The sequence below is a fragment of the Solea senegalensis genome, linkage group LG1 (genome assembly GCF_019176455.1).
Source record: "Solea senegalensis isolate Sse05_10M linkage group LG1, IFAPA_SoseM_1, whole genome shotgun sequence".
In the NCBI taxonomy this organism is placed as follows: Eukaryota; Metazoa; Chordata; class Actinopteri; order Pleuronectiformes; family Soleidae; genus Solea; species Solea senegalensis.
In genome coordinates, this window is record NC_058021.1 from 26,710,621 (window position 1) to 26,725,817 (window position 15,197).

Below are 15,197 nucleotides of genomic sequence, written 5' to 3' on the forward strand. Positions count from 1 at the left end.
AATCCCCACTCCTGGTCCTGGTCCTGCCGAGCCTGTGTTTAACGTAAGTCTCGTGCAGCTGCTGAAAATCCTCCTCTTTGGCCTGCCATTGTCTGCCTTCATCCTTTGCCGAAAGGCGATCGGCTGATAAGAGATGTAAGATAAAAATTCAATTTGTGGAATAACAAAAACAATGGAAGTGCTTCTTTTTAGCTAATTAATAAAAAAAAAATTGGGATGTTTTTTCTCCCTGAACTTAAATTTAAAAATCGCACACACACTGTCACCGTCTCATTAACTATTTACAGTGTAGTTCCCTCCTCTCTGGGTATTGTCTTACAGACAGTGCAACCATATCACCGTCAGAGCACCCGTCACATGACTGACGGAGATCACGATTTTATTGAATCCAGATGAATGATCTGTTATTTACCTCACATTTGAGTTATGTATCACTCTAAAGAAAAAACACATCTCGTGCGTGAACTGTGTTTTCCGTCACGTACAGAGCAATCAAACGATGCATCGGCACAAGTATGTGGAGAATGGCTAATTTACGACGTGACTGTGACCCCGGTGTCTCTTCTGAACTGCCCCCCCCCCCTCCTGAGAAGAGACATGCTTTTACTGCATTCATTCAAGTCTGTGGCATTTCTGACGACTATTTCAGTCGCTTTCAGAGCGTCGTAAACAGAGGCTGAAACTTTCAAGCCCAGCTAATGTCTTATTTTTACGGGAATAGCCTGCTGAGGAATATTATGCAGAAAAAATATTCGGTATTTAATTGCTTTTTTCCTTTTTTTTTTCTTTTTTTTCCAGGATCCACCCACATCTGTATCACTAGGCCTGAGGATGGAGGAAATGATCTTCAACTTGGCCGACACACACTTGTTCTTCAACGACTTAGAGGTGGGTGTGTGTTTGTGTTCTCTGTCGCTTCAGAACAGTCCATTTCAATTCACGTGTCATTTTTTTTTTTTTTATCGTGCGGAGTCTGTTACTCAGTGATCAGTCACACAGTGGTGAAGTATGACCTCAGAGCACAAGGGACACCATGAATTTTACATGTGCTGTCAGTCTCTGTCGTCCCCAGGTCACCAGTCCCGCACCCACCTCCAGCTCCCTCCCACTCCCTTACAGCCAGTGCAATTTGTCAGGCTCTAGTGTTTCTGTGGCCACTCTGTCTTGTGTGTGTGTCATGCTGTGTGCTTGGTGTCGCTGTCCACCTACACTACACGCTCCCCCGTCACAGCACGAAATCCCCCCGCAGTCTATTCTCCCATGCCTCTTTACTCCCGATTCATGTACTGCTTGTGTACAATCTGCCCCTGGGGCACCGGAATAGTAGGTGTGTCCGTGTGTGATGGTGGTGTCTGCTCTGCTTTAGTGAGAAGGAAAGCGGGTCAGAGAGTCTTGGACTGTGTTCAGAAACATTTATTCATATTCACCCACTCATCACTCACCGCCGAGCTCGGCGTCGCCGCGTGACGAAAACCCAGGGATGAGGAGGGTGGAAAAAAAACACTTTTCACCACGGTAAACGAAAGTGGCTTAAAACCACAGTATGCAATAGCAGCGCATGTCCGATATTGTAACACATACAGAGCAGCTGCAGAGATCAACACTCCCGCCGTCTTCCCTCTCTAATATCTTCTGCGTCCGTGTAACAGTGTCTGTCGGGCGTTTATGTCGTCCACTTTCACACTTGTGTTTGTATGTGTAAACGAGTGTTTTTCCAGCGGACTGATCACAGTCACAGTGTAGGACTTGCTCTCAGGTTCCCCCCCCGGGCCGGATCGGACCCTCCGATCCGGCGGGTGACTTACTTTTCGGTTCCAGATACCTGTGACGACATGTTTTGTTCCAGTGTGATCTGTAAGTTGTCATGCACATGAGTAAATGGTAAACTTAGGCATAGACATCTCATTTGCGTTCGTTCGTCATATGTTTTGTAAAAAATAATTTAATGTGAAACAAAAGAGAACAATTTAGAGATCTTGTTGTTTTTCTGTCTCCGGCCCACTTGAGATCAGAGTGCGTCGTCTGTGGCCCCCTGAACTAAAACAAGTTTGACACCCCTGTCTTAAAGGGACACGACACCTGTTTAGTCACCAGTGCAGCGGTCATTGCTTCTCTCTGAACCCGTCTTGATACGCAACCTCATGTGCGGGAGTGTGATATCTTTCCTTCTTCTTCTTCTTCTGTGATAGTCTCGTTTTTGCGATTATCGCGACAGCCCTTTAGGGAAGCAAGAGACAAGTGACTGAGATTCCAAAAGCCGTCATAGTGATCAAAGTTAATTGGCTGCAATTGGCTGGTTAAATATTCCCTTATGCCCAGGCCATGTAGAATCCATTGTAGCTGCACTTTATTTAATAGATGTGCCCCAATCATTTAAAAAAGTTTGTGACAACGCTTAAATGTGGTTTCGCTCAACATCTGTCCTGTGTTTTGATTTCTTTTCATGTGTGATGAAACTGCTCACAGATGAATTGGCCGCGCAGGCTGCTTATAAAATGTGTTCTGCTCTGTCTCGGTAATCAAATTATTTAAGTTTCTTACGAGCTGAGGATTTTTTATTTTCTTTTTCCATCGCGACTCTCAGTATAAATAGAGGTTAAATAGTGCAACGTAAAGACCTCTCTGCAGACACTTTGTCATTACCAATCACACCAAAGGAGGAGTGACATTTAGTTGAAGGCACAGAGACCTTCTCTCTTAAAGTGACTTGGCCCAGTCTGAGTGTTAAGTGCCAGTTCTCAGCGATGCCTAACCAGTTGTGTTTCCTGTCCGCTGATTTACAGTCGTCCATCTAAGATAGAGCTAAATGGAGTCCAGCTATAAATACCGCGGCCAGCAGCAGTTATGTATTTAAGCATGTGCAGAAATGCATATGGTCCATCTAATTTAGTCTAAGCCATAAAGGGAGACCCCAGAGGCTGTGCAGAAACACAGGTGCAGAGTTAGTGGCCCTAACAGTGTGTGAGTGGCCCATCTAATTCTTCACCCTGTTGTCCTGCCAGACTCTGCGCAGGAACATTAAATATGGACTCCGCTTCCTTAAATCATCACGGTATATGCAGTTCAGTGTTAGTTGCCTCCACTAATTACACTTCATACATCAGTTATGAACTCATAAGGGGTTTTTACAGCCCTTTAAACGTCATGATTAAGCATAATATTCTACTCCACTTGGATGTGTGTGCGTGCGTGTGGAACAGGAGGGGAAATCTTTTGTGAACTGGCCATTAAGCAGTGAATGAAAAGAGAGAGAGAGAGTGTGCTGATCCTGAAAAAGGTCAGAGGAGTAAGACGGAGAGAGAGAGAGAGAGAGAGAGAGAGAGAGAGACGTAAGGGTGAAACTGATCCCTGTTGACCCCTCCGGCATGCCCTCTTTCTTTTTATGACTTTCCTCTGAATCGTCACTCACCAGCTCTATCAACACGGCCCAGCCTTCATTCACACACACACACACACACACACACACACATACGGGTTTACACTGCATTGATTTCCATTCATTCCATTCAGACTAACTTAAAAAAACTTTTTCGGAATTGTGTTTTGATAATTTAATTACTAGGAACGTTTGTTGTTCTTTCGCTGCATCGGATGCCGTCTCCCGGCTGGAAGTGTAGCGCGGGGGTGAGTTAATTGATGGTCTAAAGTGATGTGTGTAATGAAGCCCACTGACGCAGAGCTCACTGGGAAGACTGACAGCTCTGCTGCGACTCGGGGTGTGAGTTTACTGGAGGTGCGCCGCTGCGGCCCGAACCCTAACACTGAGCAGTATGTGGGAACCAGAGGCCTCGGTGTCGTTGGCCAAGCCCCCTGTGCTCCCCTTCTCAGTGGGGTACGGGGGCTGCCGTCTCCCCCCTCCCGGGGTGAGAAAACAACACTCCCTGTCTGGAGGATAAAGGGCACGGGGGCAAACCACTCACAGTGAGAGAAGGAGGGAGAGTTCTCCAAAGGTGGGAACATTTTAAATTAGTCCACTGATGCCTCCATGCTGCGTGCAGCTCTCTCTCTCACACACACACACACACACACTCTAAACACTGCAAAGTCGTCATGTACACAAGTGCAGGCAGTAAATGAGAGTTTAAAAACTCTCACCCTTGAACATGCATACATGCACCGTGTTCAGTGACTCACTGAGCTGAATCGCCTTTATGGCTCCCACTCTGCCCTCGCAGGTTTTAAACCTCCTCTGTCACTCTCACCCAGGGTCTGCTTGTTAATGAGAAATGCCGTGAAATGCACGGTTACCTCCTCCTAATGGCTGAAATGGCCCTCCAGAGCCTCTTAGCGTGGAGCCGTTCTGTTGGTTTTATGTCCCACTGTAGCGGGTCAGATCCTGCACTTGCCACTTCATATGATTGCAAGGTTTTATTTCATTTTCCTTGTGTGTGTGATTTTATTCCCAGTGAAACAGTTTCTTTTCTCCCCCCCATTTCAAAATAACTTAGGCTGCTTCAACCGAATTGCAACTGTATACGTGAACATTTGCTACATGGCGTGTTTTGTCAGATGTTCTCCTTTAGGTCTGAACACAGTGATGTGGGTATTTCCTAATTGGCCTGGCCACTGATGCAGCACTTCTGTCACGTCCTTGACACGACTCCATCAGGTCTCAAAGCGGGGGCCACTGATGTGTTTTGGAGAGACTACAGAGAGACAGTGGAGGTTTGAAAGCCACTTTGTCAGTCTTTGCTCCACCTTACTCCCCGCCTTTACCCGTTATCACAACATAGCCCGCGCAAGCACCAATCGGGGTGGAGCGTGCGCGTGGAAAGAATAACATGTCTGGTGACAAATTATGATATTTAAGATTTCTTACCATCGATATTTAAAAGATGACGGAGCACCTGCCCAGTATGGTCTGTGGCAGACGAGAAGAGAGAAGTCAGTTGGACCGATTTGTCCAAACAAGGTTTCCTTGGCAGGAGTGAACTGTTTCTCTGCTGATACATTTGTTGCACGGAGGGGGCGGGGACTCTGTAATGACTGAGATTTGATATTGAATTTAATGGCGCTCTCTTTTGAGCGCCATTATTTTTGCATTGCCAAAAAATAGGAAATAATAAGGGGCAGCTCGTCCATCACGCGTAACCAATTTATGTGTTGCTCTACGCTACCTGTGGAGTTTACTTTTACTTCTTTTCCAACTTTCATAACGGCACTCTGCAGACCGTTTCGTTCAAATTCAGCCCGGGTTCATGCCTTTCCCTCTGCATCCCCCCCTCGGGATCGTGTGATTTCTTTTTCTTTTTTGTAAAACCAGCATAGACAGCTCTATACCTGTGCTTTGTTTGGCGCTGCTGTTTGAATTCCATGACTGTTCAAGCACAGATTGTGGATTGGAATGAAGTGGGTTTCGAAGAACTCTTCCTTTGTTGCCCACATCCTGTGTTCAACCCCCAGGTAATCACAGCTCCTCCTCCTGCCTTCTGCACCCTTCTCCCCCAGACAAGGGTGCCTGTGGTGGGAACAGAGAAGGAAGTTGCTGGGGGTCACAGACCACGGGGCGGAGGGGGGTTTGGGGGGGGATGACAGCCTCTGCCGGTGGAGTGGTAGTATTGAGAACCTGCGAACCATGGATGAGTCTTTTTCACATGGCATTAGGCTGTAGGGTCAGAAAGAATTCCGTGATGACGGCTGTTGTCGCTTACACTGGTTCTGACCACCCACCCCCTCCCCGGCAGCTCACCTGAGAGAGAGAGAGAGAAAGAAAGCAGGAGACTGAGGGCAGCTTGCTGTCCACATGTCGGTGACCTTAATGGGGTAAAGGGGGTCTAAAGGTTAATTCAGATAGTGCGGCCCTTCCTGTGTGATGGTAACATGCGTTACACGCTGAGGGTTTTTTGCTCCTGTCTGGCTCTGACTGCTGCAGTCACCACTCGGAGCTCTTTCCAGAGCTACAGGAAGACGCCGTCCGACACTGCTGATTGCCTAATGACAGATGCCAAAGGAACAAAGAGGGCTCTGATAACTTCCTCCCCGGTGAGAAGTTGTCAGCGGACCAGTGGTGAGACAGCAAGAGGAAGGGCGCGAGTGAGCGACGCAGCGATGGACTCGCCCTGGCTTCAGTCGTGCACTTCCGTTTCCCCCCTTCCTGTGCAGATAAAGCGTTTGTGTTTTTGTCACTGAAAGATGCAGCCAATGGGGATTGCGGAAGGAGTAATTGTGACGGCTTCTTGTGGACAGTCTTCACTCCTGCAGTACAGTAGGAACATCTGGTGCAAGTTAGTGGTGATTGTAGGTTTTAGAGGGACCACTGTTTGCTTGGCGAGAGGAGAACAGAGAGCGAAAAGAGATGTTCGGAAGGTTCCAAGACATTCCTGGATTTCTGTTCCCCTTAATTTGTCACCGCGTTGAAGGCTCGTCATCCTATTGTTAGTGTTGCACAAACAACACTTATATCAGTTAGAAAGTGAAAGTGACTTTGTTTTTTATTAACTTCTTTGTTAATGAAACACGTTTGTTTATGCTGCAGATGCGGTGGCATTTTGAGCGCTGTTGTGTGTCTTTCTTCCGTTCATTCAGTGTCCTCAGTCCTAAAAAGCACCAATGTGGATTTTGCTGTTTTCTTCTTCTTCCTTGTACTGGCTGCTTCTGCTATTTTCCGGGTCAAAGCCAGGGGATGGGAAATGTGGAGCTTGCACGTGCGTTGGTCCAACTTTGAGAAATTAGATTTTAATATGGTTTGGGGTTTTTTAAATCTGGTTTTTAGCCGGACACAATATTTCATTTTGCTCTAATTTCTCTTCAACGTACGGTCTGAACAGAAGGTTTGTTGCTTATGAATTATTCTTATTAACTACTAAGAGTTTTTTAATTACAAAGAGGCACTTATTTCTTAAAGAAACACATTACCGTGGGTTTTTACTTTCCATTTGTCAAATCCTTTTTCTGTTTCTTGGACATTTAATAATCCAGCAGTCCGACAACGCTGGTTTTCATTTGACACCTTCAGCCACTGAATCCACCACTTAGTAAAAAAAAAAATCCACCTCCCTGTAATTGTTTTTCATTGTTCCTTGTACCACTTTGACTCTTGTGACTGCACTTAACTGACTTGAACCTGCACCGTTCAATGGCTCTATGGTGTTTATGGGGCCTTCAGAAGTGGCTCCTAATGAGTATGTGTAAGGCTTACTGTACGACATTACCCACAGCCACCTCCTCTATTACCTTCTCCAGTCCTCCCTGGGAGCCAGTGCAGAGGTTTATGCCAGCCCCAGCTGGGAACAGTAATTGTCGGAGCCTGTGCAGTTTTCCAGCAGCCCTCTCCTTTTATTCTCAGCACACGCACACACAGGTTTGCGCAGCCATTCTTCTTAGGACACTGCAGTGACTTAACCATAACCATTTAATGCCTAAACCCTAATGTTAACCCTGAACTCAACCAGTTCCTCAGAAATGACGTTCTGCCTCATTAGGTCCTGAAGAGGATAAAATTCAAACTTCAAACTATTCAAATAAACCGTGTTTATTAGCCTTACGCACATGTGCAAATCAGTGAAATCATTCATAATCACGCAGCTTTTATTATGGCTGCAGTTCGTCCTAATAACTCAAATATACTTGTGTATATCCAGTTTAAATTTTGTGCCACGTCACCTTGAGCACGCCCATAATTGACGGGCTGAGTAATATTGTTCTCGGATGACTGTTTTGATCCATGCTGGGTGTCGGACTCTTGAGAAACACATGACGTAGGAGAAATAAAATGAGGAACTGTTTTCACGCGACAAGGTACCAGGAGACAGCATGTAATTAGGCAATGATAGAGGAAAGGAGTGGGAATAAATGGCCTTGTACTGACGTGAAAGAGGTGGCAGGGGCTTGTGCAGTTGTCTGATTGTGTTAGACTCATCAGCGGGTAATTACTGGATAATAGAAGCATTCCACTCACTTGCACCAGAATGGGAGGTCTTTGAAATACGGCTTTATGTGGTGCTTAACCCAGGGGGTGGCTTTTGTTTTCCTAAACAAACAGACATGCCTGCACGACTTAAGGAATTAAGCACATCTTGTACTTCTGGCTCACGCTCTGCTCTGAGGAAAACTTCTTTGTGAACATAAATTATTCACAAGTTTGTTCCCAGCAGATGATCACCACGTCGGGACAAATTGCCGCTTTCTTCATCTATTAAAGATTTGCTAGTGAGTGTCTGGAAACAGATTAGGCCGACAGAGCTACGAGCCCCCGCCTGCACCCCAGCTCCAACTGGCAGTCCATCTTCTGGAACACAGGCCTCGCTCCATGTGAGGTCACTTTGGACTCCGCGTTTGCCCCGCCGCTCTCCTCCATATCCACCTCTCTGCCCTCCCACCCCCTTATCGGGGTGCTGGAGCCCCGGAGAGGAGGGGAGAGGGTTCACGGGGTCAAAGTCTTTTCCTCTTTGGATCTCGGGGCTTGCTGGGAGAGGCTTGGCGAGAGAATGGCTGCATTAGAGCTGGGGTTGGGGGTCAAGATTTTAATTCTGTTAAAGAACAGCTGGTTTGAGTTTCTCCTCACGTCGCTCTCCCCTCCCTCTCCCCGCAAATCCAGGGAGATGAAAAATTTGTTCAGAGGGGAACCAGTAAAATAAAAAAGGTTTACGGTCCAAAGCCCTTACCCTTACCCTGCGCGAGCATTAGAGAGGAATGCAATAACGTCAGCATTTGGCCTCGGTTAGATTGACTTAAAACAAGGAAGTCCTTTTCTGTGTTTGGGTGTCTTAACTGCCGGATGAAACCTCAATTTAAAACGCTTCCAAAGTTGGGAGTTTTTAAAGTTAGGCATGGAGGAATTCAGTCTTTCAAGATTCAATTATTACTTCTCACATAACTTAAATCAGTGGAGACCAACTTCTGGCAGTGACATCGCCAATTTGAAAACCTGTTGCTTTCTGGTAAAATTCCTTTAGACACTTCTCTGTGTTTTTGTCCTACATTAGAGGACGTCACCATCGTCATCAAAGCGTTTTGCTCTTAACCAGGCTGTTGCCTAAGAAGCTTTTGTTGCCATCTTAACTAGATTCTCTGCCTTGTCCAGTGTGAAATGTGTTGATCTCAATGCCAAGGCAGGACTCCTTCACATTTGCAAGCTGGCTGCACAGGGCAGAGAGAGCAGCAGCAGGAGGAGGAGGAGGAGGAGGAGGAAGGGGGAGGCACTGGAGTGTTCCTATAAATGGAAAACTAATAACAGATTTTTAGTCTGCTTTCTCCTGCGCTCTCTTGCCGGCCGGCTGGCTGACTGGCCCCGGGGCTGTGTTGGTGTGTGGCGCAGCAGCAATCAGAGGTCATAATTTCATTGGCGGTTAGCATCAGGTTCAATTTTTCTAGTAGGTTACATTTACCAGAAAGTCTGGATTGTGTTACTGTGTACTAGTGAAATCAGCGCAGAGCTGCAGAATCCCTCTACCTTTCCAAGACCAGCCCGGCCGGGAACACCCCCAGAGGGGAGGAGGAGGAGTGTGTACACATGTTTAGAGATGCTCACACACGGACCCTTAGTACCACATTATTCACAGTATTTGGCTGCACCCTTCTACTGTGTGTTATGTTGTTATGTTTGTTCAAATGCAAAACTGGAGACAGTCAGAAATTGCTGGTTTAGTCTTTTCTTTGTTAAGTCTGTGTGTGTGTGTGTGTGTGTGTGTGCATGTCTTTGGACCCCTCTAGTGGTTGCAACCCATTCAGAAACATAAATTAAAGGGGTGATTCGAAAGGTCAAGGTTAAGGAGGATTAAAGGAAAAAAGTGTCAGGCCGGAGCACAAATTCCGGACTAATGAATTTTTTCACATCACTCAAATGTCACATTTTTTTTGGTTCTTGTTTTGCAGGAATGTGACCAGGTACACATCGACGACGTGTCCTCCGACGACAATGGCCAGGATCTGAGGTAAGCACACAAACATCTACATATATAAAGATCATCAATAAGGAGGTAGCTTGCGCCAAGTGATCTAATTTTTCTTTCGTTTTCCTATTTCAGTACGTACAACTTCGGCGCCGACGGCTTCCACGCAGCGGCGACCAGTGCCAACCTGTGTCTGGCCACAGGGGTGCGAGGGGGCGTGGACTGGATGAGGAAACTGGCCTTCCGCTACAGACGAGTAAAAGAAATCTACACCACCTACAAAAATAACGTTGGAGGTAATCCCCAGCAAGCAGCGCTGCTCTGTACACATCTGTCCAGTAGAAATAAAAAAATTGTGATGTGTGAGCATTTGTGTGTCTGAGTGTGAGTGTGAGTGTGAGTGTGTGTGTGTGTGTGTTCTGAAAGTTCATATGCCACAGCACTTGGTCAGGGTAAATTTTGAAAATTTCAGTGGTATTTAGAGGGCTGGTCCAACCCAAACAATGTTACCCTGCATTTCAGGTCTGCTGGGACCAGCCAAAAGGGAAGCCTGGTTGCAATTGCGAGCAGAAATTGAAGCCTTGACGGACTCCTGGTTAACACTGGCACTGAAAGCACTAACATTAATCCACTCAAGGTAGGACTCCAGCGAGGAAAATTGTACCCAGTCCCACACCGCACATGCATAGACTCGCATGTGGTGTAAATAAGTCAACCCCATGCTCCCATGCTATTAAAGAAAACACCAACGCTCCAAATTTGTCCTTTGGACAGGCTTCGTTCTTTGATTTAGGAAAATAAGTGTGTTAAGAGATTTGACTTTTAGATACAGTCTTTCTTTTGAGAGCATGTTTTGAACAACTGATACATTGCTTTTGTGCGCATTGTCAAGACGCCGTGTTTTTCTTTTGTCCTCCCTGGGAGTGATTTAAAACTGATGTCATCCCCTCTTTCTCTCCTCCTCTGCTTCTCTAATTCAGGTCAAACTGTGTGAATATCTTGGTGACCACCACGCAGCTCATCCCTGCCCTGGCTAAGGTCTTGCTCTATGGCTTGGGAATTGTCTTCCCCATCGAGAATATTTATAGCGCAACCAAAATAGGTAAATATCCGGAAGTGTCTTTGTTTGTCCGCCGTGTCTCTCTTCTGTCAACGATCGATCACGAGGGCTTGCTATTTTAGCCGTGTGAGTGTAAACAGTTAAGACACATATGCTACCTCAGTGACAGGGCGGAGGTGTGGACAGGGTGGGAGATTCAGTCACCGGAGAGGGTTGATGTTCCTCTATGAAGGATTCGGCCTAATCAGCCTGGGATTATTTTTCTGGAGCTGGGCCTTTGCTGGGCCTCCCCAGGCCTCTCCTGCTCAGTCTCTGCATATGAAACCACTTCTGCACATTTATGTCATTCCACAGCAACAGGACCCCCTTGCCTCTTCCCCTCTTCCTCCCCTGCTCTTTCCTCTGGTCTTTCCCCTTCTTCAGTGTTTCAAATGCAAAATAAACATCAAGCTTCACTCCCGTGCCATTTTCAGGCCCATCAGCTCAGGGTTCAGCTCAGGGTTCCTTGGCACTTTTCAAAAAAAGCTCCTGCAGCATGCTTGTCTAGCTGATTTAATTCCCATTCTTGAGGAGGATAAAGGAGTGGGTTAATGCTTTTCAAATTGTCTTTATCTAAAGGGCCGATCTTATCACATCTTCATGCTGAGCTCCAAGTGTTTACACTCAGCCCCGGTTTGTGTTTGTGGTGTTTTTAAACGGGGGGGCTCTTGTCGCCCCGCGCCTCTGAATCAACTCGATGCCTTTTCCCGTTTGTCTTTGCAAACGTTTGCACGTGTGTGTCTGTTTGCATCCATGCAACGCTCCACTTACATCTCTCTATCCGCTCCTTCACAGGGAAGGAGAGCTGCTTTGAGAGAGTAATTCAGAGGTTCGGGAGGAAAGTTGTTTACATTGTCGTTGGAGACGGCGTGGAAGAGGAGCAAGGCTCCAAAAAGGTAAGAGCTCATGGTATAATGCATGCAGTGGTGTCTTGTGGTGAAAGCATTAATCAGAAGGACACGGAGCGAGGAGAAATGATAATGTTTGGACTTGTGATTGCTTTCCATAAGGTCGAGAGTTCACCGTGAATGCCTACGGAGCAGAAAACATACCTGCCGTAACGACGCAAAGAGAGTAATCAGTGCTCCAGCTCTCCTCCTCCGCAGTCCTCCTTTACTTGCATGCGTTTATCGTCTTATAGTTCATCCAAGTACAAGAGCAAGAGTCTGTAGTGTGTAATCAGGGCTCTTCCTCCACCATCTCAGGTTTACAGAGCAGGGGACGGCAAAGATGGCATAATTATATATTCCAGCTCGCTGCCGTGAGCAGCATGAATGCCGTATGTGTAACGCTAGACAGGCCCTTTCAGGCACGTTGAAGGCCCGTCGTAAATAGAGCACGCATAAAGGAGACTTAAATCATTGTTGATGAAAATAGAATATTTACCGCGATGGCGGGCTTGTTAGCACGAGACCGACGAAGAAGGGATCACAGCCAACGTTTTCCTGCGCCTTTCTCAGGGAACATGACGGTATCGGTTCAGGTGAATCGCAGGATTTGCCCGCTCTCCGCGCCCGCTTGTCGGCTCTTGCCGGATCATTTGTGTATTCGGAGCCTCTGTCAGGTTTGGACGCAAACCAAATGCCACATGCAAGCAGCACGCAGCAAACACATATTCATTAGCAAATTAATCAGCGGCTCAGGAGCATATTTGGCCGACAGGTCTGGGGAGCCGCGGTGTTGAAGAGAAGACGTGGAGTTTCCCTTTGAAAAGCCTCCAGCTCCTTTTTCACCTGTTTCTCAGTAAACAATGGGCAGAAGCGTGCGGACAGATGAAGAGTGATTAGGCGGCGATTCAGAAGACGTAGCAACCTTTACCCCGGATAAGTGTGTAAAGCAATAGCCCTGTGTTATTATGGAAAGCAAATGTGCCCTGGGAAAATAGTCTTGAGGGAATGATTGCAGAAAAAAAGATGCAAATATTTTTACTCAGTCTTGAGTTGTTGGAGTGTGACATTGATGGAAGGTTGAGGCGTTTTCTCCCCCCCCCCCATCAAGAGTCCCACGACACGCCATGCGGTAAAAGGTTTCTGTGTCAACATCAGAGAGGACGTGTAATAACACAACAATTTCACCCGTCAGGAGGCACATATACGACGTGACGCTGCGTGGAACTACAAAAGCAAGACGTCTAAAAGTTCTTTCGGGGCCCTCATTCCTTCACCTCAGGAAAAGAGAAAAAAATCCCTGAAACAATTCCGCCTTCAGTTATTACCATTGGCAGGGAGAGGAGGCGGAGATAACATCTCCAGCTTTTAAACTTAAAAGCAAAGACAATTTACAAAACAAAAAGCAAAGAGCTTTTTAAGGGTCAGTGCAGGCTCTCCTAAGCGGAACATATGCCTGGGAGAGGCCATACCTTTGATAAGGGAGGGTAATGGGCTCCACACACTGGAGGAGCCCAGGACTCTACCTGACAAGCTCCTTTCATTCTCTGCGACTCGGGTTTCTCTCCGTCCTCCTGCTTGTGAACCAACTGCTCATTTGCACTGTGCTAAAAAACACACAGCAGCAGGCAGGAGGTCGACGTCCAGCAGGCACTGGTCGGTGGTTTAGTGGTAAAATGTCACACGTGCAACTAAGTCAGAGGCACAGATGTGATGTTAAGCTGCAGAGCTGCGAGCAGAAAGATGGTCCAACCAGTTTTACCTTGTTTATTCACCGTCAAAGCTGCAGTGTAAATCTTCCTTTTATATTAGAATTGTATTTTTTAAAGTGAAAATCTCTATCTCAGTCAAATAAGTTTTGTTTTTTTTAAATATGTGTTTTTAATTTGCTGTGCAAGAATTCCATAGCAAATATATAATATATAGTGAGATATAATTTTCTTTTTTTTGGATATATCAAAGGTTCATATTTGCAAACACACTGTGAGACATTACACACAATTGCTGTGTGTTCTGTGTCACATTTGCATAATGTTTCTGTGTCTATTTTAAGTTCAAAACCACAATGAACTGGTTTCTTCAGGATCTCAACTGTGTCAAACAGGGAAAAGTAATAAATCGACAGTTTTCTAATCTGTAGCCTGAACGATTTCTTTTCTTTTAATAAATGAGTTATAATTCCACGCTTAGAAAATATTTAACATTTGTGTTTTTTTTAATGATAATAAAACTTAATACAGTATGATGCTTTTTTTTTCCCCCGTCCACAGCACAACATGCCCTTTTGGAGGATCTCCAGCCATTCAGACCTCATGGCCCTCCACCACGCTCTAGACCTGGAGTACTTGTAGCACTGCACCAACAATCGTACACCCTGCTCCACCTCAGCACACCCTGCAACCTTTCACCTTCGCCCTCCAGCCCCATCCCCATGCTTTGCCGCAGACTCCACAGCTCAGAAAAAAAAAGAAGCCCCCCCCCGCGCGCTGCCTGGCGTCTGTCTTCCACTTCACAGGAAGGAAAGAAGAAGGTGAATGGAAAAAGAAAAAAGAAAAAAAGAAGGCTGAGCACACGGTTAATGTGCTGACATACGGTCACACTTCGTCTTAACCCTAAACTTTTTTTTTCTGGAAGCGAAGGAGAGAGAGAGAGAGAGAGAGAGGTGAATTTACGGCGCTGCAGCTGCTTGCCCTGGTTACTGTGAATTGGCTGCTTTCTGAAGCTGTCAAAGTGTTTTACGGCCTCCTGTTTGTGCCGGGACTCTGTCAGGGTTCACACCTGTGAGGAGAGCAGAGCTACTGATGGCCTCGCTGCCTCGCCTCGCCTCACCTCGCCACAGAACTCAGCTACAGTAAAAACCACAGGCCCTTGACTACTGGTGGTGACATTTCTCCGCACCCCTCTTTTTAAAACCTCTGCTCGTCACCTCCCGTCTCTTTCCCGTTCCCTTATCTGTCACCTACTTTTTATCCTCCGCTCTGTCATGGGACAGACAGACAAAGCGACTGCTCCTCTGTTAACTGTCGTCCCGGGGCGTCCCGGGCTTCTTATTTATGAACGGAGACTTTGTGAGCGGCGCCGTGCCGCCGAGAAGGCACCTCGACGACGAAAAGACTCGTGCCTTTTTACAAAGTACTATTCATTTCCGTCGCAGCGAGAGGAAGACATTTATGGAAGAAACAAAAGAGGGGGTTTTCTAATAATTTAAGAAAATGACAAAAAACTTTATTTACAATGCTGAGACAATCGTGTACAGAGGAAATCTTTTCTTTTTTTTGTGTGTGTGTAAGTTTGTAATCACTGGACTATTCCTTCCTATATTCATTTAGGTACATGCTCTTGAAAGGCGGCAATGCTTCTTCATGGAAGTGAAATAAAATA

At 46.3% G+C, this 15,197-nt stretch overlaps 1 protein-coding gene across 16 annotated transcripts in view; it reads left to right on the top strand.

Annotated features, from left to right (window-relative positions):
• The window catches only part of eya1 (EYA transcriptional coactivator and phosphatase 1), a 59,403-nt gene extending 45,044 nt beyond the window's left edge, over positions 1 to 14,359 (top strand). For all 16 annotated transcript variants that reach the window (XM_044032511.1, XM_044032495.1, XM_044032521.1 and 13 more), the window contains 7 exons: positions 799 to 888; positions 9,814 to 9,872; positions 9,966 to 10,126; positions 10,353 to 10,467; positions 10,811 to 10,932; positions 11,725 to 11,825; positions 14,087 to 14,359. In XM_044032511.1, coding sequence (XP_043888446.1) covers positions 799 to 888; positions 9,814 to 9,872; positions 9,966 to 10,126; positions 10,353 to 10,467; positions 10,811 to 10,932; positions 11,725 to 11,825; positions 14,087 to 14,167 — 729 coding nt within the window. In that variant the 3' untranslated portion in view covers positions 14,168 to 14,359. The remainder of the gene's footprint in view (positions 1 to 798; positions 889 to 9,813; positions 9,873 to 9,965; positions 10,127 to 10,352; positions 10,468 to 10,810; positions 10,933 to 11,724; positions 11,826 to 14,086) is intronic.
• The last annotated feature ends 838 nt before the right edge of the window (positions 14,360 to 15,197 follow it).